Source organism: Melanotaenia boesemani, chromosome 5, assembly GCF_017639745.1.
Source record: "Melanotaenia boesemani isolate fMelBoe1 chromosome 5, fMelBoe1.pri, whole genome shotgun sequence".
Classification (NCBI taxonomy): Eukaryota; Metazoa; Chordata; class Actinopteri; order Atheriniformes; family Melanotaeniidae; genus Melanotaenia; species Melanotaenia boesemani.
In genome coordinates, this window is record NC_055686.1 from 4,485,831 (window position 1) to 4,513,829 (window position 27,999).

Here is a 27,999-nt window from a genome sequence, read left to right on the forward strand (position 1 = left end):
AAGAACATCACATCAGACTCAGAAAAGGTCTCAGGAGGTTCTGCAGAACCAGGACTAAGGAAAGTAGTTTTAGTAGCGCTGACCTCTGATGTCATGGAGGTCCTGGAGAAACTGATCCTGAGATGCCCCAAGCCCCTGATTCCTGCATCACAAGACCCTCTGCAGTTTGCATGTCGGCCCCATCTAGAGGTTGATGGTGCAATCATTCATCTTCTCCAGACCTTCAACACCATCCAACTCGTGGCTGAGGCAGAAGTTGGCAAACGTATGTAAACATGTACGAGTGTGCCTGATGCTGGCCTTGTAGAGTCATGGTTCACAGACATCAGCTGGTTTCCATTTCACCTGCTACATATAACTTATTCCAGGAAAGAAAGAAAGAAAGAAAGAAAGAAAGAAAGAAAGAAAGAAAGAAAGAAAGAAAGAAAGAAAGAAAGAAAGAAAGAAAGAAAGAATTACAAGACAACTCAAAGTGCTTTACATCAAAATTTAAAGGAAAATTGCAAAAGAAAACATGAACAAACAAAAAAGAACAGATAGAAACAGATAGATAGAAACAAACAGAAGATTCAGTTTCAGATGAAATGAACAGATTTCAAACACAATCTTCATCATGACCATAATTACCATCATCATCATCAAAGTACAAGAAACACAGTGGGTAAAACACAGAAAAGTGACACATCCTGGATGTAACAGCATTTCTTCTGACTGGTTCTGGAAAGATGGATGCTGGTGGTCTGGATCAAGATGACCATCTCTGTAGAAAAGAATATCTTCTTGCTCCAGATCAGTTCTGGTCCACCTCACAGCTACGATGTTTCCATCATGTCCAGCTCTACATGGCAGAGAGACGTCGTGTTTGTCTGTCCTGCAGGAGAGGAAGCAACACAGATTAGAGAGTTTATGAGATCAGAGCCAAGCCAACTTTATTTATAAGAGCACTTTAGGACAGCAACCACTGGACAAAGAGCTGAACATAAAACAACTAAAACAATAAAACATTAAATAATAAAGGACAAGGCAATAAAATCAGCAAAACAATAAAATAAAAAAAAAACAAAACAAGCAAAAAAAGCAAACTCATACTGAGTGAAACGCTAATGAAAAGAGGGTCTAAGCAGGGATTTAAACCTGGACAGTGATGAAGCTGGTCTGACCTGCAGTGGCAGAGACGTCCACAGCTCTGGTCCCTCCACAGAAAAGCCTGTCCCCTCTGAGCTTCCTCCACGTCCTCAACACCTCCAGGAGCAGCTGACCCGCTGACCGGAGGGACCGGGAGGGGGAGTACATGTGAAGCAGCTCAGAGAGGTGGGGTGGGACAAGGTCATTTAAAGACTTAAAAACAAATAAAAGGATTTTAAAAAGAACCCTAAAATGAACAGGCAACCTGTGCAGTGTGGTTAAAACTGGATAAATGTGTTCTCTCTTTCTTGTTCCAGTCAACAGACGAGCTGCAGACGGGACAGAGGTTTCTGAGAGACACCAAAGTACAAGACATTGCAGTAGTCCAACCATGTTGTTATAAATGCATGAATTACTGTTTCAAAGTCCTGCTTTGAATGAATGTGTTTGGTCTTTGCCAGCTGCCTCAGCTGGAAAAAGCTAGATTTGACCACTGCGCCAATCTGCCTGTCTAGATTAAAATCAATGTCCATTTTTACACCCAGATTTGGGACAGCAACTTTATAATACTGTGCCAGAGGACCAAGTCGACAGGAGAGGACCCACCAGGACCAGGACAAAAAAAAAAAAAAAAAAAAAAAAAAAAAAAAATAAGGCCAACCAGGCTTTGAGTTCATTGAGAGATTAAAAGTTTTTCTTAAGCGTGCTTCCTAATAACTGACCCGAGGGGAAGGAGGTATAATAAAAAGAGCAAAGGCCCAAGAATGGACCCCTGAGGGACGCCACATGATAGAGGAGCAGGGGATGACTGGAAATGGTCCAATTTAACAGATTATGTCCTCTCAGACAGGTAGGACCTGAACCATTCCAGGGCAATACCACGATTTCCAACACAGTGCTCCAGACATGTCATTAAAATGTTGTGATCCATTGTGTCAAAGGCTGCTGTTAAATCCAATAAAACCAAGATCACATGGTCACCAGAATCTGTAGCTAAAAGAAGATCATTAAAACCTCAGTAGAGGCGACTCAGTGCTATGAAGAGACGTAAAACCAGACTGAAAGACCTCAAAAACATTATTTACCTCTAAAAACTCCTTTATCTGTGAGAAAACAATCCTCTCTAAGATTTTTGAAATGAAAGGAAGCTTGGAAATTGGTCTGAAATTACACAGAACGGTGGGATCCAGGCTGGTTTGATGAGCAGTGGTTGGACATAGTATCTTATAATCTTTAGGAACCAGACCTGAGGACAGATTGTTGTTAATAACAGCAAGAACCAATGGTCCTACAGTGGAAATAAGCTCCTTGAATAATTGTGGTGGGAGAGCATTTGTAGGGGAACCCGAGGGCTTCAGATTACCAACAATCTGACAGTGAAAAGACGAAGACACCGGTTCAAACCGGTAAAAAGGAGAAGAACAGGGGGCAGAAACTGATGGGTCAAAGACCGAAGACGGTATCTGAGCCCTAAAAGAAATCACCTTATCTACAAAGAAATTAAAAATCTTTCACATGCTTCAATTGAGGGATCAATACTAACAGTCTGAGGAACATTAAGATCATAATCTATTGTTTTAAATAAAACCCGAGGCTCGTGGACATAATGATATCAGACAGATATTTTCTTCTTACATCTCTCACTTTTTTATATTGATGCCAGCAGTCATTTAAAATCTGGAACAACACCTGAAGTTTATCCGTCTTCTACTTTGGTTCAGCTTTTCGGCACCGGCGTCTGACAGCGCGAGTCGTTTCATCCAACCACGGCTCAGCTTTGGCTTTAGGGAACCTGGATTTTAGAGGAGCCACAACATCTAAAATCTTACAGGTGGAATAAAACCAAGAGCTGAGTTTATCTGTGTCATGGCTCTCAGGAGAGGAACTCTTCACTTCCATAGCAGCATCAGAGAGACCACACTGGTCTGAACTGGACCAGAGGAAGACCTGGACCACTGGAGGTTCAGCCTGATACAGGATGAGTGTGTGGACACAAAGACACAGCTGAAGATCCTCCTTCCACCATGAAGCAGTTCTTCTGATGTCCAAGCAGTGAAAGAACACAGATTAAATACAAAGTTGTTGTAATCCAATAATAAAAGCAGGAATAAAATAAAATGTTTGAGTTTTGAGACAGCTGCAGTGCATCATGGGATACAGTATGTGAAGGTGGTCAGATGCATACTGGAGGTTTGACAGAAACGTGAATACTGAGCAGCACGTTAACTAAATCTGTGCAGTCCTGTTTGTATTTAGAAATATTTTTTTTAAAAAAGAAAAAAAACCTGTTTGTCTTTTACAGACGAGAATATTTCAACAAAAATGATCTAATTTATCCAGAAAATTATATATATAATAAACGACGGCTGCTCCTGCACTACCCGATGGATTCTCGGCTGCGTCTGTATATATTTTTATGTAACTATAAAACTTGTCAATCTATGCCTGAACAGAACCTGAATTACAACCCCTCCCCCCTGCTCTTCTTTTCCAGTAAGGTACAGTCCACTTCTCCACTGGGAGTGATCCTTGGTGGAATTACCGACCTTGGCACAGCCGGGCTGATGTTTATTCCAGTTTTTCCCATTTCAGCTGCTCTTCCCAACACTTTCCATCCAAAGCTCTTATATCTCTTCTTCTCCACTTCCCAGCATGGTTGCACTGTAGCTTGTGTGGGGGTCTGACTGTGTTCTTTTAAATTAACTCAATAATTTAAAGACAGCTGCAGTCTTCTAAGTACAAACGGCATGTCTCCCACCTCAACTTGCAATGCTGCCACTGGAGTTGTCTTAACAGCACCAGAGATGAAGCGTAACGCCTGACTCTGAATGTTATCCAGTTTGTTTAGAACTGTGTCAGCAGCGGATCCAAACACTACACAACCATAATCTACTGTAGTCCTTATTAGACCAGTATACAAAGCTTTCAAAGCCTGTCTGTTTGCACCCCGTCTTGTCCAACCAAACACCTCTCTACATTAAGCACTATTTTTAATTTTCCCACAATCTCCTCAGTATGACATGCTTGAGTAAGTTTTTTCATCAAACAATACACCCGAAAACTTGAATTACTTTACTCTTTCAATCACTTGGTAATATAATCTAAGTTTCAGTTGAGGGGCGGCGTCTCCAACTTTTTCTTTCTTCTGCGCGTCCACCATATTGGTCGGACAGGAAGTGAGCGGTTGTGTTTAACTGGGATTAAATGTTATTGTTTGTAAATGTTTAAGATGATTGTTTTTGTGTTCAATTACTGGTGAAAAACGTTTGAAACCTCATAAATATGACTAACTAACAATAATACTATATTATCTATCAATAATCAATAATCACTGATAAATAATAGTGTTTATGGGGTTTAAAGTAAGTTATATTCTGAATGGGTGGGAAGAATCATTGTCAAAGAGAAAACTAAAAACTTTGTGTTAATCAGAAGCAGATGTGGTTCATTTATCCCTGTAAGATTAGATATTATTATTATAATCCTCTGATTTAAAGGCATCGTTATATAAAATATTAATGTCTAATTTATTTGTATATAAATGCATTCTTAAATAGATATATATATATATATATTTATTTATTTTTTGAGAAAATTAGTCTTACAAAACATTTAACAATAAAAACCTGCAGCCTGTTGTCATTACTTTATTCTGCTAATAGAGTCCATAACAATAACAGACAAAAGTAATCACATGTACCTCTTTAATTATGTCCAATGTGAAGATTCAAGTGCTACAGCAATAAGATATTTACATGATGTAATTAAATATGACTAAATAAAAACAGCACAGAATTTAGAGTTTAAACAGTGTTTAGGGAAGCACCGATCCACATTTACAGATACTATTCTGATACCAGAGTTCTATTATTGTTATTATTATTGTTTTTCTTTTTACATGAGACTTTACTAAACTCCTCTTTACAAGCAAATATATGTACCAATGCATGTCCCAAAAGGCAACTTGAAGCATGAGGTCAGAAAACAGGAAAAATCCCATCCTGAAAACAAACCTGCAACTGTAAGGTGATAGTTATTCAATTTTAAGACAGGGTTACTAGATACTACATACTAGTACAATATACAAGATAAAAAACTGTCATATAAACAGCACAGATCACCACAGCAACACAGTTTGTGTCAACATGAAAAAAGGGGTGAACTTCTAGACTACTCCTTTCCAAGTAAATACAAAGGGCTGCTTCATCTGATCAGCACAAATTAGCTACACAGACTCTTAGCATAAAAAACAAGGTTTTTAAATATTTGCAATAAAAGAAAAGTTAAAACAATTTGATCAGTAAATTAATGCTCGTGTCTCTGATAAATGTCTCCTGGATGATAAACTATACCTTGGCTGCAAGTGTTTAATCAGGCTGTGAAACATCTTGTTTTCCACCACCGACAACGGTTTGTCATCGAGTACGATGAAACTGAACAACTTCTCTGTAATCCCTTTAGCTTTTACTTCTGCTGAAAGTTTACTTTGCTTTTTGAATAACTCCACAAGAGATTCCTGCCGGCTCTTTTCCTCTTTCTCCCGCTGGCTAAAAAGTCTTTGTGCTCTTTTAAGTGGTTCTTTTTTAAATGTGTGATTAAATTAGTGGTGTTGTACATCACGACGGAGGTTCCATCTCTCAGAACAACAGCTTTACAAACATTGCATGTTGCTGTCTTGCTTTGGGGGTTTCAGCTGAAAAATATCTCCACACTGTGGACATGTTGAGTGGAAATGTTTGCTAACTTGAGTGCTGCTCAATGCTAACCTGCTGCAAACTGCAGAATGGATTTCCTGAATGGAAATTTCCGATCCATGAATTAAGTTGTTATCGGAACCACATACTGATACTGGATCGCATCAGCCACATCCTTAGCGGTATTATAAAACCCCTTTTTATTTTTATATTTTTACATCTATTATTAAAAACATTAATATACAAAACATGGTATAAAAAATTCATTGCATCAATAAAATCTGTCCCAACAGTAATAAATGTTACTATAGTAAACTCTGTAATACTAAAAATAAATCTTATTTATTTAACATCCATCCTCAACATGGAGATTTTGGACTAAAGTTTGAATTTTCTCATTTATTTTTAAATATATTTCTTTATAATTAGTACTTTTCCCTATAATTTAATATTTTTTTTAACTTGCTCCTAATTTCTTTATTCTGGGTTGTTAGAGTTGTTTTAGCCACCAGATGTCAGTAAAGAGCTTCTTCACTTGTTTCATGCTCAGTCTGTTGACAGACGAAAGGGTCACTAGTTCATCAGCAGTGACTTTGTCTTCAGTCTGTCTCAGCTGGATTTCATAGAGCTGGTGTGGTGGAGCAGATAAACATGGAAAACCTGCAGGATTGTGGCCCTCGGGACCAGAGATGACCATCCCTGGTTTACAGTTTTACAACACAGTGTGAAAAGTGTTAAATGTGTTTGAGGTTTTGCTAAAAGATGGACGAGTTTAGCAAAATGTGTCAAAGTACCTGAACAGTGTTTGTTTGGCCACAGGAGGGTTTGATTAGAGAAATTAATTTAGAGCTCTGAGAATCTGGTTTAGACAACAAGGTTTAGTGTTTTAGCAGCTCAGAAAGGGGAAAATATTGCTCGACATTCACTCCAATATTTAACTGAATAAAGAACGAGCATGTGCAAGTAAAGGTGCATCAGGGACAAACCACCAAACTGTGCAATGAAGCTTTTCCATCAACTCTGAGTTGTCTGACCTTTAAACAAAGTAAAAGAGACGAACCTTTGAAGGAAGAAGAAACACAAAATTCAAGTAGCAAAATGAAGCTGTCAATAATAAAAAAAAAAGTTATTTTTCTTTGTATGAACTCATCTCATCTTTCAGTCTTTATTCTAGAGCTTCTAATGTGTGCAGGGCAGAGACACAGTAATTTGCCTAAACTTTAATTTTATTATTAAACTGAAAATAAAAGAAGATATTTTCTTTAGTTCTTTCTTGTAAAAAAACTGATTGTGAAAAAAGTGGGTTTCCAAATGTTGAAATCACTGAAATATGTTAAAAAAATTTGGACAAGTGCTGGTAAATTCACGTATATGAATAAATTCAGGTTCAGAAAACTTTACGAGTTCATTAAATAGAGGGAAAATGCTAAAGTGTTAAAACAGTGAAACACACATAATAACATTAAAAGCTAAGATGAGAAACTACAGTTATGTTTGTTTTTTCCTGTGTTGCTGATGTTTTGGTGGATTTTCATCTCGTCTGTCTTGTGTAGGTGCTCCCGATGATTGTCTGCTTTGTTTTTGTCTTGAAGCTGTTGCAGCTGGTTTCCTGTTCCCTTTACAGGTGTAGCAGCTGGTTGTCTGGTGTTTCCTGTTTAAGATCCAGCTGTGCTTCCTCCAGCTGTTACTCCTTCATGGTGGATGAGCTCCTGGAAAGTTTCTTCCTGAATGAGTTCTCAGGAACTACAGCAGGACACACCTTCATGGACACTAACAGTCTGAAACAAGCAACGTACTGGAGTCCAAAACGGATTCAGTGATGCACACAGCTGATCAACTTATGACACCACTCTGACATCACAGATCACCGATCATTGCTGATCAATACCAGGTCTGCAGGCTGTAAAAACAGGCGGAAGCTGCCTGAGTGTCCTTTCTTCATCCATCTTCATCCATGATCAGACTGATTCATCATAAGAGGAGCTGGATCAATGGATCTGCTTCCGTTCTTGATGTCCTCTGTTTGATCCCAGACCTGGACTGTCCCTGCTGAGGAGACAGAAGACAGTCAGACAGACAGTCAGACAAACAAACTAAAAGCCATAAAATCAGCAAACCTTTGACTTTCAGCAGGACTGTTTTTAGTTTCCGGGTGTTTCCCTCCATGCTGTCGACTTTACACTGATACCGTCCACTGTCTTGATGTGTGGGACATGTCAGAGTCAGACTGAGGTCTCCAGTTGTCTGGTAGTCTTTGTTCATCTTTGTTCTTTCACTGTAGACCTGGTCCTGTTCTCCAGGCTGATCAGAACCGTTTTCACACACATGGACCTTTATCTCTGGTTTAGGCTCAAGGCGCTTCCAAACCACTGTAGCATGTTCATGCAGGTCAGGTGTAGTTCTGAAGGGCAGCAGGACAGACTCCGCCCCCTCCTTCACCTCCACCTGGCAGACTGAGAGAAGAAGAAAACACCATCAGCTGTACAGACAGCAGCAGCTTTTCATGGCGTCACTGAATGAATCCAAAGCTGTAGAGAAAGCTGCAGGACAGAAGCAGGTGAGAGCAGAAGGTAACAGGAAGGTCTGCAGACTGATGCTGTCGGGATGTTTAGTCCATGTGCTGCTTCACAGGGATGTCTCTTCACACCAAACATGTCTACTGTCAGAGTCCAAGTCCACAACAATCCTCTGCTGTGTCCACACAGCATTTTACACACGACACACCTTCACATCACAGTCTGTTTCTGCAGCAGCATCATTAAATCCACACCATCCACTCACCTCATCTCTCTTCTTCAGGCCGGCTTATTGATCACTTGTTGATCAGTGGGAGTCAAACACTGTGTGAACATCAGCTGATCCAGTGTGAAGAAGCTGCTGCAGAACCAGACTCCATGAAGATTTAACTGCATTTAAAGCTGCAGCTGCTCTTTCTTCTTCTTCACATTAGAAACATCAAGTTTGCAAAGAGAAAACTGGATGAGTGAAAATACGAGTTCCCGTCACATGAGAAGCAGCTTTCCAGCTTCATTTCTACCCCCTGAGCTTTCCTATCAAGCAGCATCTTTCACTGGAACCTGACTTCAGCCCAGTTTAATATGAAAATGATAATTAATGAATCCGTCATTCCCAGCAACAGTTGCTCCTGATCAGATTTGCTGCTTCCTACATAAAAACTGCATCATTCCATCCGTCCTGTAGGAACGTCTTTGCAGGGTGAAGCAAGCGGGAGAAAGCTTCAGTTTCTGAGTATAATCCCAGCTTACAGTCAGAAATCTGATTCCAGATGGAAGGAGCTTTCATGTCTGGACTGTATTAACTCACCTGTTGGTTTTTGATCGTTTCTCTACTTCCACTGATGCAACACACACATCTGCTCAGTTTCACACACAACTAGTTAATGACGGTCATTCAGGAATGTTTCTCTACAAACACTGAGAGAAAAGATGAGGAAGCTCTCACACCATCTTCTTCATTTCTGTTCCTGCTGATTTCAGGACTAATCTTCTTCTCAGATGTGAAAACAGGGTTTTTGCTTTCATGCTGCAGGAAGTGAAAAGCTGATGTTTCTCTTCTGATCAGCTCATCTGGTCAGCACAAACTTCTCTCTACACAAGTGGGAATTCTGGAATGTTTCCATTGATCCCATGTCTCTGTCCTCGGAAGTGATCAAACTTGTCCCGACTGTCCTGTATCTCTGCCTGCTGCAGCTTTTCCTCAGCTTCACTCATTCTAATGTGATGTTATGTTCAATGACAAACAGCAGCTAAATGCTTCACTCATTAAATCTCCTTTACACTCAAACACATGTTCCAAATGAACTTTCTAACCAGTATTGATCACAACTAATCAGCTGATTGGAACAATACAGAAACATGAGATTTAAAGCACTGACCTCTGACTGTGAGCTCCACTTGTTTCTTCTTCAGGGTGTTCCCCTCCACGCTGTAGACTCTGCAGGTGTAGGTGTTACTGTCTTTGTCTGTGGGGTGTTTTAGTGTCAGACTGAGGTCTCTGGTTTCTAGCAGGTCTTCATTCATCTTTGTTCTGTTGCTGTACCCCTGGTGCTGTTTTTCAGGCTGGTCAGAACCTTTCTGATACACATGGACTATCCTGTAACTGTCCCTCCACTCCACTTTAGCATCAGCAGACAGGTGACCTGTGATTTTCCAGGGCAGTAAGACAAAGTCTTCCCCCGAATCCACCACTACCTGTTCAACTAAGAGAAACAAACACCATCAGCTGTACAGACAATAGCAGCAACTCTTTCTCTCTGACTGTATGAAGGCAAATATTTGTAGGTAAAACATGTTTGACTGGGTCCAATCTGAAATCTTTCCCATTGCTGCAGTCAACAGAGACAGTGTTGTTTATGCTGTCTGTCCAATCAGCAGCAGGCCTCAGTGTTATTGTCACATGACCACAATCAAAGCTTTACTTCCTGAAGCAGAATCAGTGAAAAATGTAAACAAAACCTGTTCTGCTTTATCTGAATTTTAACAATACAAATCTCTACTCTCAAACTTGTCCATCATGAACATTTCAGCCATTTCAACTCTTTTTTTTCCTTACGTATGGTGTGTCGGCCATGTTTGTGTTACTGTTACTACTTAAAGTGTGTGTGTTGGTCAGAACTACTTGACTGTGTTCTCTGTGCATGTAGCAGGCAGTGTCTCTTTTCTCTCTGACCCAGCAGACATGGCTGGTGAGGACGGGCTCTGTGACTCATGTTGTAGTTGTGTTGCTGTTTCTCTATTGCTTTCTTCTCTTGCCTACTGAATCCTCTGATTTTGGGCCAGCAGGGTTGCAGTGATGCTGGGAGCTGTGGTACAGTTGTGAAAAGTATGAGAAGTTGTGAGGGTGAATAATCGCATCCCACTGGTGTTGCTCTGTAAGCTGCCAATGCTTGCAGTTCCCACAAGTTTTTAACAGTGGCCACAACCCATTTGTCTTCCCCGTTAGGCCTATGGAAATCCTGGGCTGCTTGTAATATATGCAAATCTGCGATTTTAATAAAAGTCTGAGTAAGTCACTGCTGTATTGAGGGCCATTATCTAAAATAACAGTCTCTTGTATCCCATGACGACCAAATACAGTGCAGCAGCAACACAGTAAATACACAGCAACAACTGTGCTTATTGATGCAACATTAAGCTGTACAAGCTCAACGTGCCATGAGAAGTAGTCCACCACCAGAAGAGAAGACTTTTTATCCCTGAAGAACAAGTCTGGGCCTACTCTTTGTGCTGGTGTGGTCAGCAGGAGCCATCTTTGTGATGCTCTATGTTGTCTGTGAGATGTTGCAGTCTTAGATCCCCCATGTGAGATGGGACATTCAGTGAATGTGATTTAATATCTTTCATCACATCATGGTGTTTTTATGGGCACATGCACTCCAGGATAATCCGGCTACTCAGTTTGATTTGGAGGAGAATGACAAAAAATGTCACACCTTCCTTTACATTCCCACTGCACTTTACTCATGCTGACCAAACCACCTGGACAAAGACGTACGGTAGCAACAACTGCTCACTAGGGGGAGTTATTCCCCAAAACAATCGCTGACCAACAAGAAAGAATAAGAAGATCCGGTTCATTGATTGGCCAGGGCTAAAACAGCAGGTTCATGGCAAGTAAACAATGGCGTAAAAATAAATGTAGGCTTGGGGTTTTGTAGATCCAGGTTTGACTTGAAAGTGAACTGAGACCTGTGGTTTTCAAGCAGACCAGAGATTAATGAGCATTTACACGGCTCCCAATGAACCGTAGCGTGTGTGGAAGAGGACCAGGGTTCGTAAAAGTAAATGCATCCAAGGAAGTAGACCAGGGACCAGATAGTGGATGTACCCTATCATAGTCTCCTGTTTGAGTGTTTTTGTGGCTTTTATGTGTTATGTCTATTGTGACTACCAGAGCAATGCTATTTCCTGAGACTAAATGAAAATTCGACATTTTCACACTGAACCAGATGTTAGCAGGTTTTTGTTCACTGCTGGAAAAAAAAGCTTTGTCCTCAGAAGTGACCAAACTTGTCCCATCTGTCCTGTGTCTCTGCCTGCTGCAGTCTTTCCTCATATTCACTCATTCTAATGTGATGTTATGTTCAATGTCAAACAGCAGCTAAATGCTGCACTCATTCAATCACATTTACACTCAAACAGTACTGTACTGATAACAGCTGATCAGCTGGTTGGACAAATACAGAAACATCATATTTAAACCACTAACTTTTGATTGTGAGTTTCACTTGTTTTTTCACCAGGATCTTTTCGTCCCGGCTGTAGACGCTGCAGGTGTAGGTGTTCCTGTCTCCATCTGTGAGCTGTTTCAGAGTCAGACTGAGGTCTCCAACTTTTAGGTTTCCCTCCATCACCGTTCTGTTTCTGTAAAACTGATGCTGTTCTTCTGGCTGGTCAGAACTGTTCAGATGCACATGGACCAAGTCATTCTCCAGGTCCCTCCACTCTATTTTAGCATCTGCAGGCAGATGAACTGTGGTTCTGCAGGGCAGCAGGACAGACTCCATCCCCTCCTCCACCTCCACCTGGTAGACTGAGAGAAACAAACACCATCAGCTGTACAGACAGCAGCAGCAGCTCTGATGGTCACATGACCGTCTCATCCTGGTCTCAGGGTCTCATGTTGGTGGAGGACTCTCAGTATTCAGACAGAAGAAGTTCCAGCAGTTTCTACGAGGCCACCGGGTGTTTGACAGAAACCTCTTTCTGATGAAGACAGATTATCTTCTTTAGGACATTTACCAACGAAGGAATCAAAAACTAATGAAGAACCAATCAATGGATGAGTGAGAAAAGAAGGAACTGATTAGAAATTAGAGGGTGAGATGTGTTGATGGAACATGAAGGAAGTTTTAGTTCATAGATCTATTTTCCATCTGTCCATCCACACACAGAACGTCCTGATCAGCTCTGACTGACACCAAACTAAGAAACATTCACTGATTCTGAATCTCTGACTGACTGAGCTTTTGTGTCTTTTTCCCTTTAACTTACAGGAATGCTTATCTTAACGGAGAGGCATAAAGCTCATGAGAATCCAGCAGTTTTTCCTCAGAAACAAAGAGTAGGACTGGAAGGGAACAATATTTAGACAATGAATACAGGAAGTAAACAGGACATGAACAACTGAACTGAGAGATTAAGGCCCTGGTAGTAAAGTACTCTTTACTCGGGAACCTTCCTCAGTGAGAGAAATTATCCAGAAGTATCTGAGCAGCAGCCATGATCTCAGCCATGAAGAGCTCTTAGAATGATCTAAATACTAAACAAAGAAACACCAAATGTTTCCATTACTATCTCCTTCATGAAACATCGGAGCATTCTTTATAAAAGGAATAAGATAATTCTGTCCCACAATTCCTTGCAGCATCAAGTTGTACTAACTGTGATTACTGTGAATAGATATCAGGATAACAGAGCTGCCAACTTTTAAATAATCCTCGGAGTGAGATTTGGTGGAACCAAACAAAATGTTGTTGCAAACACGGTAGCAAGACATGGCAATCATTATGTCTCATTTTGTGCAGGTTTAATCATAAAATACACCACTCAGAAGTAACAAGATGTAAGATGGTAAACAAATAGGTCTTCAAAGTACCAACAGAAACTGAAAAATAAAACAGGAACCAACTCAGCTACAACAAGAAGGATAAGACAAGAAAGAGGGAATTTCACAATAATAATAATTTCTCTAGATATGTGTGCCTTGTCAAACTGGCTTTTGGCCTTTATTGAGGCCTTAATTATCAACTGATCGAGGTGAGAGAGTATGAAAATGATTACAGCACGTAGAAATAGATGGACCTGCTTCTGCTGCTGGGTCTGAGACTGAGGACCATGTGGTTCATGATGTTAATCTTTGCCAATACTGATGATGTTAAAGTGGTGCTGAAAGGTTCAGTTTATATGACTGTTATGCAATAAGGAGTTTGCTAGGAAACACCAACACATGAGTCATGTTTTGTATTGTACCTCCTGTCTGACTGTTAACTTATTCCAATCTGTATCTTAAAAGATGCAAGCTGGACAGCTTTCTGATCCACCCATCCATTTTCTATACCGCTTAGTCCATTTCAGGGTTAAGGGGAAGCTGGAGCCTATCCCGGCAACTAGCAGGTGAGAGTCAGGTACACCTGGACAGGTCACCGGTCCATCGCAGGGCCACTTTCTGATTCAAGTCACTCTCTTATTTTTAATGACTGAATGAATTCAGTAATACTTATGAAACAGCCTGTTTTCCAGGTTAGATATTTAATAAGGTATTAAATCTGAATCAAAAGCACCAACAATAGGTGATATAACTAGACTCTGACTTATTGATCAGTCACTGTGGCCTTAAAGTTGGAAAATTCTCCTGTTTTATTTTGTTTATTTAAAAAAATATTGGAAATCATTTGTTATCAACATTACACACTTTGTTGTCTGGTGCATTCAGTTTATCAGATAACACAATGTCAGGAGGATCTTCAGAACCCTGAAGTTTCAAAGAATCCATTGATACCAAATATGTCATGATTGATCACTGGGGCGGACTAAAGTATTGATACAGGGTGGAACTGGTTTTTATTATGAGGCGGAAACAACTTGGATGAATTTCTGATAGTAATCAATCTGTTGTCCCCAAATGAATCTTAACGTGTTGCCTAGACAACTGCTGCTGATATCAGCTCAAACTCTGTTTTAGTTCAGGCGCTGCTCACCTCTCTTCTCTAAGAAATAATAAGAAGCTGCCCCTCACTTTGTTTTCTTATCCTATGTTTTTTTTTTTTCTCTCCCTTTTCTGGCATCCAGACTTCACTTTCTCTGGGAAATAAGTGACTTGTTTCTCTGGCTGCACTCTGTGTGTAACTCGGTTAAACCAACCAACTGTTACTGGTGTGGACTAAATCATGTTACACAATTTTAGAGGGGTGATAGGGCCTCTAAGAACATTCATCATTATTATAATGCAAAATTCGGTCTGTCTGCACTTCCATTCAGGCAAACTGTCTTTTATTATCATAACTAGATGTTTTAAAATGGAACACAAAAAATTTCAGCTTTATGATGATATTTTATCCCTTTCCCAGTCAGAGAATTCCCAGTCAGGCAGTTCTCAGTCAGACAGTTCCCAGTCAGAGAATTCCCGGTCAGACAGTTCTCAGTCAGACAGTTCCCAGTCAGAGAATTCCCGGTAAGACAGTTCCCAGTCAGACAGGTCCTGGTCAGACAGTTCCCAGTCAGAGAATTCCCAGTCAGACAGTTCCTGGTCAGAGAGATCCCAGTCAGACAGCTCCCATTCAGACAGTTCCCACTCAGACAGTTCCCAGTCAGAGAATTCCCAGTCAGACAGTTCCTGGTCAGAGAGATCCCAGTCAGACAGCTCCCATTCAGACAGTTCCCACTCAGACAGTTCCCAGTCAGAGAATTCCCAGTTAGACATCTGAAACTGCATGAGGTCATGAATAATCTTGACTCCAGGAAGAACATTTACTGAAGCAGCAGCAGCACAGGTTAGCCAGCTGCTAATCACCACAGAAGAAGAACAGCTGCTACACGTGGGTGCAGGGAAGTTTTAACTCTGCTTGGTAATTTTGAGCTGTTTTACTGATTAATGCTTTAATCTGAGGGGCGATTTCTGACTTTGGGAACAAAACCTGAAGTTTCCCTTCAGTTTTCAAATAGACTTGTTTAGAACCTTAACTATTTCAGCTTCAAGAAGAAATCTGAGCATCAGAAAGCAACAAGAGTACTCATGGTGACCATTAGGATTATGGATGGTGTAGTTGAAGAGACTCACCTGACATTAAGTAGTGCCGAAAATAATAAAGAACACCAGCAGAAACGATAATAGACAGAACAAAGAGAATCAGAACAGCTGTGGCCCAGGATGGAAATGGTTCTAAAAAACAAACAAAAAAAAAAGAAAATATGAGCTCTAACTTGTATCTACATCCCTGAGATGAATCTGCATCTCTGACCTGTATCTACATCTCTGACCTGTATCTCCGTATCTGACCTGTATCTACATCACTGACCTTTGACGTGTATCAGAACTACTTTCTGTCTCAGGATGTCTTTGTTTCTGTAGACGGTGCAGATGTAGCTTCCCATGTCTCTGTCTGTGGGGTATTTCAAGGACAGACTGACGTCTCCAGAACTCAGCAGGTCTTCGTACATTTTTGTGCGGCTGCAGTAGGGGTTGTCTTGTTTCATAAACTCTTTACTTGTGTTTGGATAAACATAAACCATCATAAAATCTGGATCAGAGCGAGTCCACTCCACAGTGACGTCTTTGGGCAGGTCAGGTGTTGTCCTGCAGGGCAGGATGACAGACTCCGCCCCCTCAGTCACCTTCACCTCCTCCTGATGGTCTGAAAAGCAAGAACAAAATAAATCATAGAAGCAGCATCACTAATACTGATGGCAACAGAAGCAGTGATTCTTATCTGTCCACAAACAGTAATAATAAAGTAATCTTTTAGAAACGAAGACTGCACCATCAGGGTAATGAAGAAGTTTTTCTAATGTTATTTTTTGGGATTTTTAAATATCATTAGCTTAAACAAAAACAACAACAAACATGTGGAAGAACTGCAGTATTACACACAACTGCCTAGCTCCATACACACACAAGGAGAGCGAAAATAAAGGGATCTTAGTGCAACATTATATGCTGGGTCAACTTCGCTTACCTAGTGTGGACATTCTCAAAGTACAATAAGAATGGATGACAAAAGCCAGCGAAACTCTTGTTCAGAGCGCTGAGTTGTATATCTAAGGTGTTCCATTTGCATCATCAGATGTGCCATTAAGTCCATCATCCAACATCTATGAGAGGGCGCTGCAGTCTTTTTCCAGCTAAGCAAAATGATTCGCCTTGCAAGAAGTGTGGTGAAAGCCACAATGGAGGCATGGGTAGCAGAGATTTTATAGTCCTGTGGCACCATCCTGTGCAGTGTTTAGTGCAATTCTTTTACCCCTTTTACCCCTTCAGCAATGGGCAGGACCAGATCATATGACTGAGGGTGCACCTCGGGCAGTTCTCATCAGTTTCTGGGAGAAGTTTGGCGAGTTGCTGGTGGAAAAGTGGAGTCTATTAAGCACCTTAAATTGGAGCAGCTCATGTCTGATAAATGTAGATGTACCCGACCAACTACCCTCTCCCCTTCTGCTGGAGAAAGACTCAAGCCTAGGTGCATCTCTCACTGCTGTTTAATATGGCCTAGAGAGGAGACTGCTGATCCTTGTAAGAGATCATAAATAGTGTACACTGCCCCCTTTTTTAAGGGATCCACCTTTAAGCATTCCTCTAATCACGCAATTTGAAGAGTTTGGGGTGAATGTAAAAAGTGTTTTTTGACATAGTTATGAACCTGCAGATATCTTATGAATGTAATTGTGGAATGTTGGATATTGACCCTAACTGCTCAAATGACATGAAGTTACCTTAAGTGAAGAAATCCCTGACCACACCCACACCTTTTCTGGCTCAAATCCAAAAGGTTGCATCAATTAGAGATGGAGGGAAGAAGGTGTTTGCACAAATTAGAGCCATGGAGAGGCCCTGTCTGCACCCAAAGTGAATTCTTAGCTGCTTCCATATCTTGAGTGAGCCCTAGGTATCTGGGTTATGGCAGTTTGATCCCTTAATTGAGCACAGATTAAGAAACTCAGTGCTATAGGGTTGTAGGATGCCCAAAGGGGCATTATTTCCCCATCAGAAGGCTTAATCAGAAAGTTTAATTTAGACATGTTAGCTGCCCAGTATTAATACATGTAGTTCGACGTGGCCAACCCTCATTCCTCCCTCCATCTTTCAAGGCACTCCTTCCTGATACACGGCATCTTCCTTTTCCAAACATACAGTCAGGTAGCCTTATCTAGTTCTTTGAAATAACGATGTTGCTATAGAAACAGGAATGGTTTGAAAGCAGGGATACATGGAAAACCTGCCGGATTGCAGACCTCGTATGACCAAATTGAATAACCCTGTTATATAGAGTCGTTACATGCAAAGTGAGATATTTCAAGCATTTAGAATCAGAATCAGAATCAGAATCAGAATCAGATTTATTGCCAAGTAACTTTCATTACAAGGAATTTGTTGTGATTTGACGGTGCCTACATATAAATAGATAAATATGAACCATAAAGATATGAACAAGCCAACTGAACATATAACATTAAGACTGAAAAACTATATAAGAGTGGAAATAAAAATTATGTACATAAAAATAAATAAGAGTAAAGTAGTGTATTTACATTAAATGAAATGTGCAGTCTGTAGTATAAAAATAAAAATGTACAAATTGAAGTGACCAATGAAGGGGGAGTGTGTTAATGCGTTGTCAGTCAGGTAAGTCTTTAGGTGAGTTCCAAAGCCTGATGGCAGAGGGGAAGAAACTGTTTTTGTGGCGGGAGGTTCTGGTTCTGATAGACCGCAGCCTCCGGCCAGAGGGGAGAGGATCAAACAGATGGTGTCCAGGGTGGGAGGGGTCAGCTGCTATCCTCCCTGCTCTCCTCAGGGTTCTGGAGGAGTAGAGTTCTGGGAGAGAAGGAAGGCTGCAGCCAATCACCTTTTCTGCAGAACGTATGATACGCTGCAGTCTGCACCTGTCCTTGGCAGAGGAAGCAGCGTACCAGACGGTGATGGAGGAGGTGAGGATGGACTCCACGATGGCAGTGTAGAAGTGGACCAGCATTGTCCGTGGTAGATTGAACTTCTTCAGCTGCCTCAGGAAGTACATCCTCTGCTGAGCCTTCTTGATGAGGGAGCTGATGTTCAGCTCCCATCTGAGGTCCTGGGAGATGATGGTGCCCAGGAAGCGGAAGGACTCCACAGTGTCCACTGGGGAGCCACGCAGGATGACAGGGGAGGGGGGGGCTGTGCTCTTCCTGAAGTCCGTAATCATCTCTACTGTTTTGGAAGCATTGAGCTCCAGGCTGTTCTCGCTGCACCAAGCCATCAGACGGTCAATCTCCCATCTATAAGCAGATTCATCCCCACCAGAGATGAGTCCAATGAGGGTGGTGTCATCTCCAAACTTCAGGAGCTTGACAGACTGGTGACTGGAGGTGCAACTGTTCGTGTACAGAGAGAAGAGCAGGGGAGAAAGAACACAGCCTTGTGGGGAGCCGGTGCTGATCGTCCTGGAGTCCGAAGTGTGGCTTCCCAGTCTCACGCGCTGCTTCCTGTCCGACAGGAAGTCTGTGATCCACCTGCAAGTGGTGTCGGGCACGTTGAGTTGTGAAAGCTTGTCCTGCAGACGAGCCGGGACGATCGTGTTAAATGCGGAGCTGAAATCCACAAACAGGATCCTGACGTAGGATCCTGCAGAGTCCAGGTGCTGGAGGATGAAGTGAGTGGCCAGATTTACAGCATCGTCTACAGACCTGTTGGCTCTGTAGGCAAACTGTAGGGGGTCCAGGAGTGAGTCCGTGATGGATTTGAGGTGGGACAGAACCAGGCGCTCAAAGGATTTCATGACCACAGAGGTCAGGGCGACGGGTCTGTAGTCATTCAGTCCTGTGGGTCCTGGTTTCTTGGGGACTGGGATGATAGTGGATGCCTTGAAACATGCTGGTACATGGCATGTCTCCAGCGAGATGTTGAAGATGTCCGTGAACAGAGGAGACAGCTGGTCTGCACAGTGCTTCAGGCAGGCTGGAGACACGGAGTCTGGCCCAGCAGCTTTGCGGGGGTTCTGTCTCTTGAAGAGCCTATTTACATCTCTTTCAAGGACAGAGAGAGGTGATGGTGGGGGGGATGTGGGGAGGGGGCACTGTAATGGTGAGAGGTGTACAGTCTCTATTGTGGTGGTGGTGGTGGGGGAGGGGCTGGTAGGCTGGAGCCGGTGTGAGGTGTGGTGGGGGGAGGTGTGAGAGCTGTCCAGGTGGTCTTCAAAGCGGCAGTAGAAGTCGTTGAGGTTGTTGGCAAGACGTCGATCGTTAGCAGCGGGGGGAGCTCTCGGCTTGTAGTTGGTGATCTGCCTGAGCCCCCTCCAGACAGAAGCAGAGTCGTTAGAGGAGAACTGATGTTGGAGCTTCTTTGAGTACAGCTGTTTAGCATTCCTCACCGCCCTGCTGAACCTGTACTTGGCCTCTATGTACTCTGCTCTGTTGCCACTTTTGAAAGCCTTTTCCTTTTCAGACCTCAACTGTCCCAGTGTGGATGTGAACCAGGGCTTGTCATTATTATAAGTCACCCAGGTGCGTGTTGGTACACAGCAGTCCTCACAGAAGCTGATGTATGAGGTTACAGCTTCTGTGTACTCATCCAGACTGGTGGAAGCAGCCCTGAAGACATCCCAGTCAGTGCAGTCCAGACACGCCTTTAAGTCTTCTGCAGCTTCACTAGACCACTTCTTTGATGTCCTCACCACAGGTTTAGAAAGTTTTAGTTTCTGTCTGTAGGCAGGAATCAGGTGGACCATGTTGTGGTCGGAGTGTCCCAGTGCAGCGCGGCTGACGGCGTGATATGCGTTACTGACGGTAGTGTAACAGTGATCGAGAATGTTCCCCTCCCTGGTAGCACATTTAATAAACTGTTTGTATTTAGGCAATTCCTGACTGAGTTTGCCTTTGTTGAAGTCCCCGAGGACAATAACCAAAGAGTCCGGGTTGGTCCGCTCCACTTCCAGTATCTGATCGGCGAGTGCGCGCTGTGCGTCCTGCACGTTGCCCTCCGGCGGGATGTAAACACCGACCAGAATGAAGGAGGCAAACTCACGTGGGGAGTAGAATGGTTTGCAGTTGATAATAAAAGTTTCCAGGAGGGGAGAACAGTGCCGTTGTATCACTGTTACGTCGTTGCACCAGCCAGCATTGGTGTAGAAACAAATACCTCCACCCTTTGTTTTGCCAGAGAGCCGCGTATCACGGTCCGCTCGGTGAAGCTGGAATCCATCCAGCTGTAGCGCGGAGTCCGGGATGTTCCCACACAGCCATGACTCGGTGAAGCACAAAACAGAGGATGAACGAAAGTCCTTGTTTCTCCTCAGCAGAAGATGAAGCTCGTCCGATTTATTGCCCAGTGAGCGCACATTAGAGAGAAATATTCCAGGTAGCGGCGTGCGTCTTCCTCGCTGGCGAAGGCGCACGAGCGCGCCGGCTCGTTTCCCCCTGCGTCGGCGTAAAGTTAAGGTGAGGGCACCTTTGACTAAAAAGTCCACTAAAACTGCTGTAGGAGCCAGAAACTCGGGAAACAAACCCCGTGGAGTTCTTTCCCGAATGTTCAGGAGTTCTTCTGTAGTGAAAGAGAGCCGCGAACCGAAACAAAAAACGGTGTTTACAAACAAAACGAGACAAAACAGAGCGCACCAACAAATCGAGGCAGCCATCCGCGGCGCCATTTATTTGTTAAAATGAAAACAGTTGATGTTTTCTTTAGCCCAGGTAAGACACTTCTGATGTGTTTTGTTCCGGAGCAGCTTGACAAGAGGAATACAACATGTAAAGTCATTGGATCCATCTGTGTGTGGTGGCTCTGGAAGCTCTAAGTCCAGCCTCAGTCCACTCCTTGTTAATGGCCTTTACCTGGCAATCCTCTCCATGTTGCGCTGATCATTGCTGGTTGTTCCACCTTTTTCTCCCACACTTTTCCCTTCCACTCAAACCCTTCAAACCCTTAGAGGCTACAACACTGAACCTTTTCTGAGATTTAGATTTTTGGTTTTTCTTTATAAATTGTAAGCCACAATCATCAAAATTGTAACAAATAAATGCTTGAAATATCTCACTTTGTATATAACGAGTCTATAATATTTTAGTTTAACTTTTAAATAGAATTAGGGAAATAATTTAGATTTTGCGCAATATTCAGATGTATTGACTTTCACTTGTATATCCTGAAAATGAACTAAAATCTGTTATAATTTTTAAAGCAGCTGAAATGGAATCACAGGGATCAGACAGAAAAAGGAGGAGGTCATCAGCATACAATGCAAATTTGTATATCCTCCTCTGCTAATTCCTCCTAAATTGCTATACTCTCTCGGTGACACAGGGGTTGACTAGCAACATCAAAAAGCAAAAGAGATAGGGGGCACCCGTTGCTCCTCTCAGTAGGGGAAAAAAAATAAACCATATTATTATATGTCCTGACTGCAGCCTGTGGACAGGGGCATAACAGGCCCACCCAGGAATAAAATGAAAACTGAAGCCAAAACTCTTAAGGGCTGAGAGCAGATATTTATCTTCAATTCTGTCAAAAGCTTTATGAGCGTCTAGTGCAGTGATAACCTCTGGGACATCATTGCTAACTGAAAGATACATTATACTGTATACTTGGCAGAGATTGCTGTATAGCTGCCTGTCCTTTATAAACCGTGTCTGCTCCAACCTTTCTGTCAATACCCTTGTTCAAATCTTATAGTTGGTCTGACTATAATCTGATGTGCAGAGGAGAACCACAACTTGCAGGACCTTCGACAGCCAAGCTGGTTTCTAATCACCATCATAGACTTTTAATGATTTTGAAGTTGGTTATTGTGTTTCTTTTAGGTGCAATGTCTCCAAAGCTGGAGGGGTAGTGTGCCTGAAGAGGAGCAGGTTGAAGCCTAACATTATAATAAAAATCTATAACACTTCACCAAGTTGCTCAGTTTGTCTCAGTATTAATTTTTATACAACTGTATAAAATCAGTAACACATGCACAAGCACCTCTTCCCTCATACGTTCCCATCTACACATGTAGATGCGAGTAGCCGACTACTGTCATTACAGACTGGCGTACTTTAAAGTACAGTGTAATCTTGTTACCTAACAGCCCCCTTTTATCATTTATATTAACATGGGGTAAAAAACGTTTACTTTACTAAACACTTAGACAAGGATGAGACAGGGATGACAGATATGAAGTGAGGAAACCTTGTCAACGCTTTCTCTCTGATACGTCACACACCCACAGCCAGCAGATGGAGCTCTTTGGCCGTTTCAAATGTTTTGATGGAGTGAGATGATCTCAGGCATTTGTGCCAAAGTTGACTCGATGTTTCATGAAGACTCGGTTTCACTAGTTATAGTCTGAGTAAGCAGTTATGGTGTTTGGAATTTTATCCATGATTTCATTTTAGATTGCAGCAATACTGCCTGCTGTGTGCTAGCATTAGTATTAGCTTCTTGAGTCTCAGTGCGATGACCGCTTTGGATTTTAGGCATTTTTAAAGTAGCTCATTGAAAAATAACTATTCACCTTCTCAGTTAAAAGAAAAACAAACATGACAGATTGGGTATATTGTACACCAAAGTTATGGTGTTGTCAATGTTCCTAAGGAGCACAGCTCAGAACACATCTTTACCATTGACTGTATATAAAAGATGGACAGAGCAAAAATAGCAAAAGTGAAGCTCGTTGGGCGGTTTCTACCATCACCATCTTGGCAGCGTCACGTCTGCTGTCACTCTCTGAAAATACGAAAATGGGCAAAGTGGCGGAGCTGAAAGGGGGGCTGTGAACGTGTGGGTGGATGACTGACGTCTATCAAACTCCAAGCTGCCTCTAGCTAAGAGCTAACTGAGAAAACTCGGATCTAACGTGAGCTGACCGGCTAATGGAGGTAGGTGGGCTAAAGCCAAGGCACACTGTTAGCTGGCTAAAACCTGCGGTTGTGCTGCACTCTCCCTTCTTGTCATGGATATTGGATACCGTTCAGTCAAAAGGACACGCCCATAATTATGCCGAATTTCAAGATTAAATAACATCCAAACGGATGAGTTAGAAAAAATTACACCCCCAGTTGTCGTTAAAGTAAACTTGACCTATTAATCCTAAAATGTTTTTTGTACCAGGCTTTAAACATGTTTATTTCTGCTGTAAGGTAGGTCTTCTTAACGTGGGAGTCTATGGGGATTTGCTCTGTTTTGCCAGCGCCTGGCGGATGAGGGTTTAACTGCAATTTTTTGCCCTTCCGCATAGTCTTCACATTTTACTGCCGGAGGTTGCCGCTTGGTCTTTACATGGCTCTGCACCGACTGGAAGGCCGTAATGAAGGGGTTTTAATCACACCCGTAAATTATTCCAACAGATCCCCAGAAAAACGTTTTACTGTCAACTCTGACGTGACAAACATTAAGTTTTTTACAGAACTGAGTGAACAAGAAGTGTGATTCTGTTCCTTCTCATAGATTCCTGTGGTAATGAAAACAATATGCGGTGATGCCTGTAAAGATGGAAAAAGTGGTGTGCGCATGTCGTAAGCCACCAACAGAAAGAGGAGACTGATTAAGTGATGCCAGAGTTACAGGGAGCTGTCAGAAATGTACCTCCAGGATCGTTGGGGGAGGAATTAATGAGGGAGGGGTCAGCTGAGGAACTGTTCTTATAAAGGAACAGGATACTTGTCTTATTCTTATGAGAGGAGTCTAAATCTTGGTCCAGACATCCAACCTTCAGAAGGGTGGTATGCTCGCTCAGCATGATGACCGAGAGCGACCAAGGTTCTCCTCCACCAACCTGCAGTATTTGCTGTCATACCTGACCTTTAAGTTAATAAGAAAACATGACAAATCTCAGCTCTACATGTCGTCTGTAGTCCAGTTCCAGTCTTCACCCTGTCATGAACTGGTGCTAAAAAACTGAACTGAAGTGAATGATGAAATGTCCCTGAAAGTATCTGAATGTTCTGAGGAAGTCAGCTGTTGTTTCCCTTTTTCCTGAGGAGTTTGTTTCATTTTCAGTCTTTACAAAAAATATTCATCAGTTTGTTGGTTCAGTCTTTTCCAGTTTTACCCCTGATCTGTATCCACAGCAGGTGTTTGCTGCTCACCTTTGACCATCAGCTGGACATCAGCCACCTTCCGTTTACCCAGGTCATCTCTGAAGGAGCAGGTATAATCGCCTCTGTCAGATAATTCTGGTTTTCTTAAAGTGAGGCTGAAATCAGAAGTGTCAAAAGCATCAGACATCACTGATGTGCGTCCTCTGTAACGCTGGTTTTGTTCTTTCAGAGCACCCTTTTCTCCTTGGAGGTGGACAGATGTGGGACTGAGGTCACTGCGAGTCCACATGACTGTGGGGTTGTCTTCAATAAAACCAGAGTACTGACAGGGCAGCAAGACTGACTCCGCCCCCTCATTCACCTCCACCACACCAGGCAAGGCATGCTGGGAAACTGTGAGGACACAAACAGAAAGACAAATCAGCTGTAGTTTTATCTCTCTGTCTACATGGTGCTCTAAGGAACTGTGTTATTGTGACAAACTGAACATGAAAGATACGTAAAGATCCATTTTAAACCAGAACATGTCAGATTATTATTAGATGGGCTCACACACACACACACACACACACACACACACACACTGATGCTTCTCTTGTTTTCTCATCATTTTCTCCATTTTCCACCTTGTAATCTCTTTATTTATTTTCTGTACCAGAAAAGAACTTATTACAGCAAAGCTTCTTGTTACAGGAATTTGATCTCATTACAGTGTAAATAGATCCTTAAGATAACAGTCACAAGAAAATCCCTCCCACATTCCTTCATTTTGCAGCTGATTTGGACTTTTCCAGCTAAAAGTTCAAACTCAGTTCCACCAAATGTCCTACTGCTAAACTTTCAGCAGCACTTTGTTCAGGAAACAGTAGCAGCTCTTCACAGAGTTTCTCTCTGAAACATCCAGATACTCCAACACAAGCTTTCTTTCTGCTTCACTCACAAACACGTGAGGGAAGACATACGATGTCTGAAATGTCTGTTTACACAATCAGAGAGAGAAAGATGAAAGACGAGCAGAAGCTGATCTTACCGTGCAGGAGGATGAGGAGCACCACAAACATCTTCATCTTCCTGTCAAACTGCAACAAGCTCAAACTAAGAGACTCTTTAAAAGGTTCTTCACCTTCATCAGCCACAGACGCTCTGACGCACTTCACCTACAGAGAAAGTTCAGCTTCCTCATAGTTTCATACCCGTTCATCCAGTTTGCCTCATTGTTGCCAGAACTCACCTCCACCTGTGTTATGGCTTCATGTGTTAACAGATCTCTCCTCCAGTTCAGTACAGTGCAGGTTTATTTTGTCTCCTGCTGTCAGACAGGGTTTCTTGGACAGAAGTAGAAGAAGTTTACTAACCTCCGTTTGTTGTGCAGCACAGCAGTGAGATCAGAGCTGCAGAGAAATGACACTCAGCTCAGTTGGAGCTTTAATGACGGCTCTGCTGTGGGAAGCAGCAGTGATCATCTCTCAGCATTTACACACCAACACACATCCAGCAGATGGACTCACCCAGCAGCATCTGGACACATGTTCCCTCCATTCTGCAGCTGGATGGAATCATCCAGCTGTGTCCATCACAGAGACACAGCTGAACAAGCTGAATCTACGTCATTGGAGGAATTTCTGAGTCGTGTTACAGCTTAAAATGGATCCAGTAATCTTTGTAGGTTTTCTTAACATCAGCACGTTCTCTGAGATGTGAACTTTCAGATTATTTAGAGCGACTCTCCTCATTAAAACCGTCTTATCAGGACATTTCTGTGTTTTCTCTCATTTCTGGAGAATTATTCCGTGATGAGGTTTGAAGACGAGACTTCTGAGCTGAGTGTAGCTGCTCCATGATGTTTAAATGACTTTACTTTTTGCTGCTCCTTTTTCATTCAACATCTGATTGAAGGTGTTTGATTTTAAAATGAGTTGTGATTTATTGAATGAAATGAAAAGTCTGTCTCACATGGAAGACGACAGGTAGAAGGAAGCTGTAAAACCATGAATGCTGCAGATGTGAAACCTGGACCAGGCGTCGTGTAACACGAATCCTTCTGCTTTGCTGTTTGCTAATTACAACGTCTTAAACTGTGGTTTAGATTTAAGAAGGATTGATCGTTTCCATCTGATCTCTCTCTGAGAAAATAGATGAGGAACAAATGTTCTTTTCTTCTCCACAAACATCATGTTTCTGCTGAAACTTTGTGGCAGCAGAAGAATGAAAGCAGTGAACTATTAATGGAGTCTGGTAGCAGCACCTGCAGCAGCTTCCTCACACTGGATCATGTTCAGTGTTTGACTCCCACTTTCTGATCACTGATCAATAAGCCAACACTGATCAATACTCACTGTGGGAGAAACCAACTAAACAAATATTCTTCTGTTTCTGCAGCGTATCATGTTTAGTTGTGAGACCTGGTTATAAATTTATATTAACTTTGTAGTTCCAGGATTTTCCCTTGTCTCAATACAGAGAAGAAGAAAATCTCTCCTTCATTAACCAAATAACTAAGTCAGCTTTTAACATGTAAGAAGGATTAAAAATAATACATTTCTCTTTGATTTATAAAGTTAAAGGTAAAGAAAGAAGGTGAAAAACTCAAGTAAAGTAGACATAATGTGAAGTTGTTCTTCACTATAAATTAACAGTCTGAACTGGTGTTACCGTGAGGCAACGCTGCCCTCTGGTGGTCAAAGTGGGAATTGTTCTCTAGAGATTGAGCTGTGAAGAGGACCAATGCTCTGCTTCATTTAATAAATGTCTTTTGTTTTATTTTGTTTTGTCCTCATTTATTTTATAATTACTATGAATTTTAGCTTATTTATTTATTTATTTATTTTATTTTAGTTGTGTTTACTTGTTTAATTATGTACATTTTACTTATTTTAAACACTTTCTCTATTCTGATTTTATTGTGTTTTATAAACTCTTTACATTTACTTTTTACTTGTTGCTCTTTTATTTACTTATTTCTCTTCTTTCATTATCTTATTTATTTATTTGTGTTTATTATCATTTTTCCTCATTGTGGTTTGGTTTATTTTTATATTTATTATGAGTGTGTTAGAGATAATGAATGATCAGGTGTGTTTTTACTTGACTTTGGTTATATACGTGGTTTTATCTTTGTGGTCCTCCTGCCTGACAAGAAAACACAGCAGCAGCTTTTCCTTCTAAAAGCCAGTCAGACTGGTTGGTGTGTGTTAGCCAGAAAGGGTGAAGCAACAAGTCTGAACCTGCAACAAGCTGAGATGTTTCACTGAAGAGAAAAGGAACAAAATATCCAGCCAGAGCAGAATGTGTGAGATTATTTAACTCCTCTCTTATTTCTGACTCAGCAACAGAATCTAAAACTGGTTAATTTACATGCACATGAAGTTAAATCATCTCACTGAGACTCTGTTGGAGATCATGTTGTATCTTTCATACCAACTTTTAGCTGTAAAAACTTCCAGCAGCGACTCACACAGATT

General features: G+C 41.8%; 2 protein-coding genes and 1 long non-coding RNA gene across 5 annotated transcripts in view; 2 read left to right on the forward strand and 1 right to left on the reverse strand.

The window, feature by feature from the left end:
• The window catches only part of LOC121640415, a 601,409-nt gene that overhangs the window by 95,438 nt on the left and 477,972 nt on the right, over positions 1–27,999 (forward strand). The gene's annotated exons all lie outside the window — the stretch shown is intronic.
• Positions 551–20,123, forward strand: LOC121640571. Its single transcript, XR_006010503.1, has 3 exons — positions 551–858; positions 19,706–19,716; positions 20,112–20,123. It is a non-coding gene; the product is annotated as an uncharacterized LOC121640571 (long non-coding RNA).
• On the reverse strand, positions 4,763–26,096 carry LOC121640432. 3 transcript variants are annotated; one of them, XM_041986176.1, is made up of 11 exons: positions 26,047–26,096; positions 25,894–25,929; positions 25,770–25,786; positions 25,569–25,695; positions 24,587–24,931; positions 15,856–16,191; positions 15,618–15,719; positions 12,048–12,371; positions 9,715–10,038; positions 7,937–8,272; positions 4,763–7,865 (listed from the first exon to the last, which is right to left on the reverse strand). In XM_041986176.1, the coding sequence occupies exons 1-11, from the start codon at positions 26,075–26,077 to the stop codon at positions 7,768–7,770; spliced, it is 2,076 nt and encodes a 691-aa protein (XP_041842110.1). In that variant the 5' UTR covers positions 26,078–26,096; the 3' UTR covers positions 4,763–7,767. The 3 variants fall into 3 exon arrangements, with proteins under 3 accessions (XP_041842110.1, XP_041842109.1, XP_041842111.1); XM_041986175.1 differs by having other exon boundaries at positions 4,763–7,868; positions 26,047–26,092; XM_041986177.1 differs by lacking the exon at positions 15,618–15,719 and having other exon boundaries at positions 4,763–7,868; positions 26,047–26,092.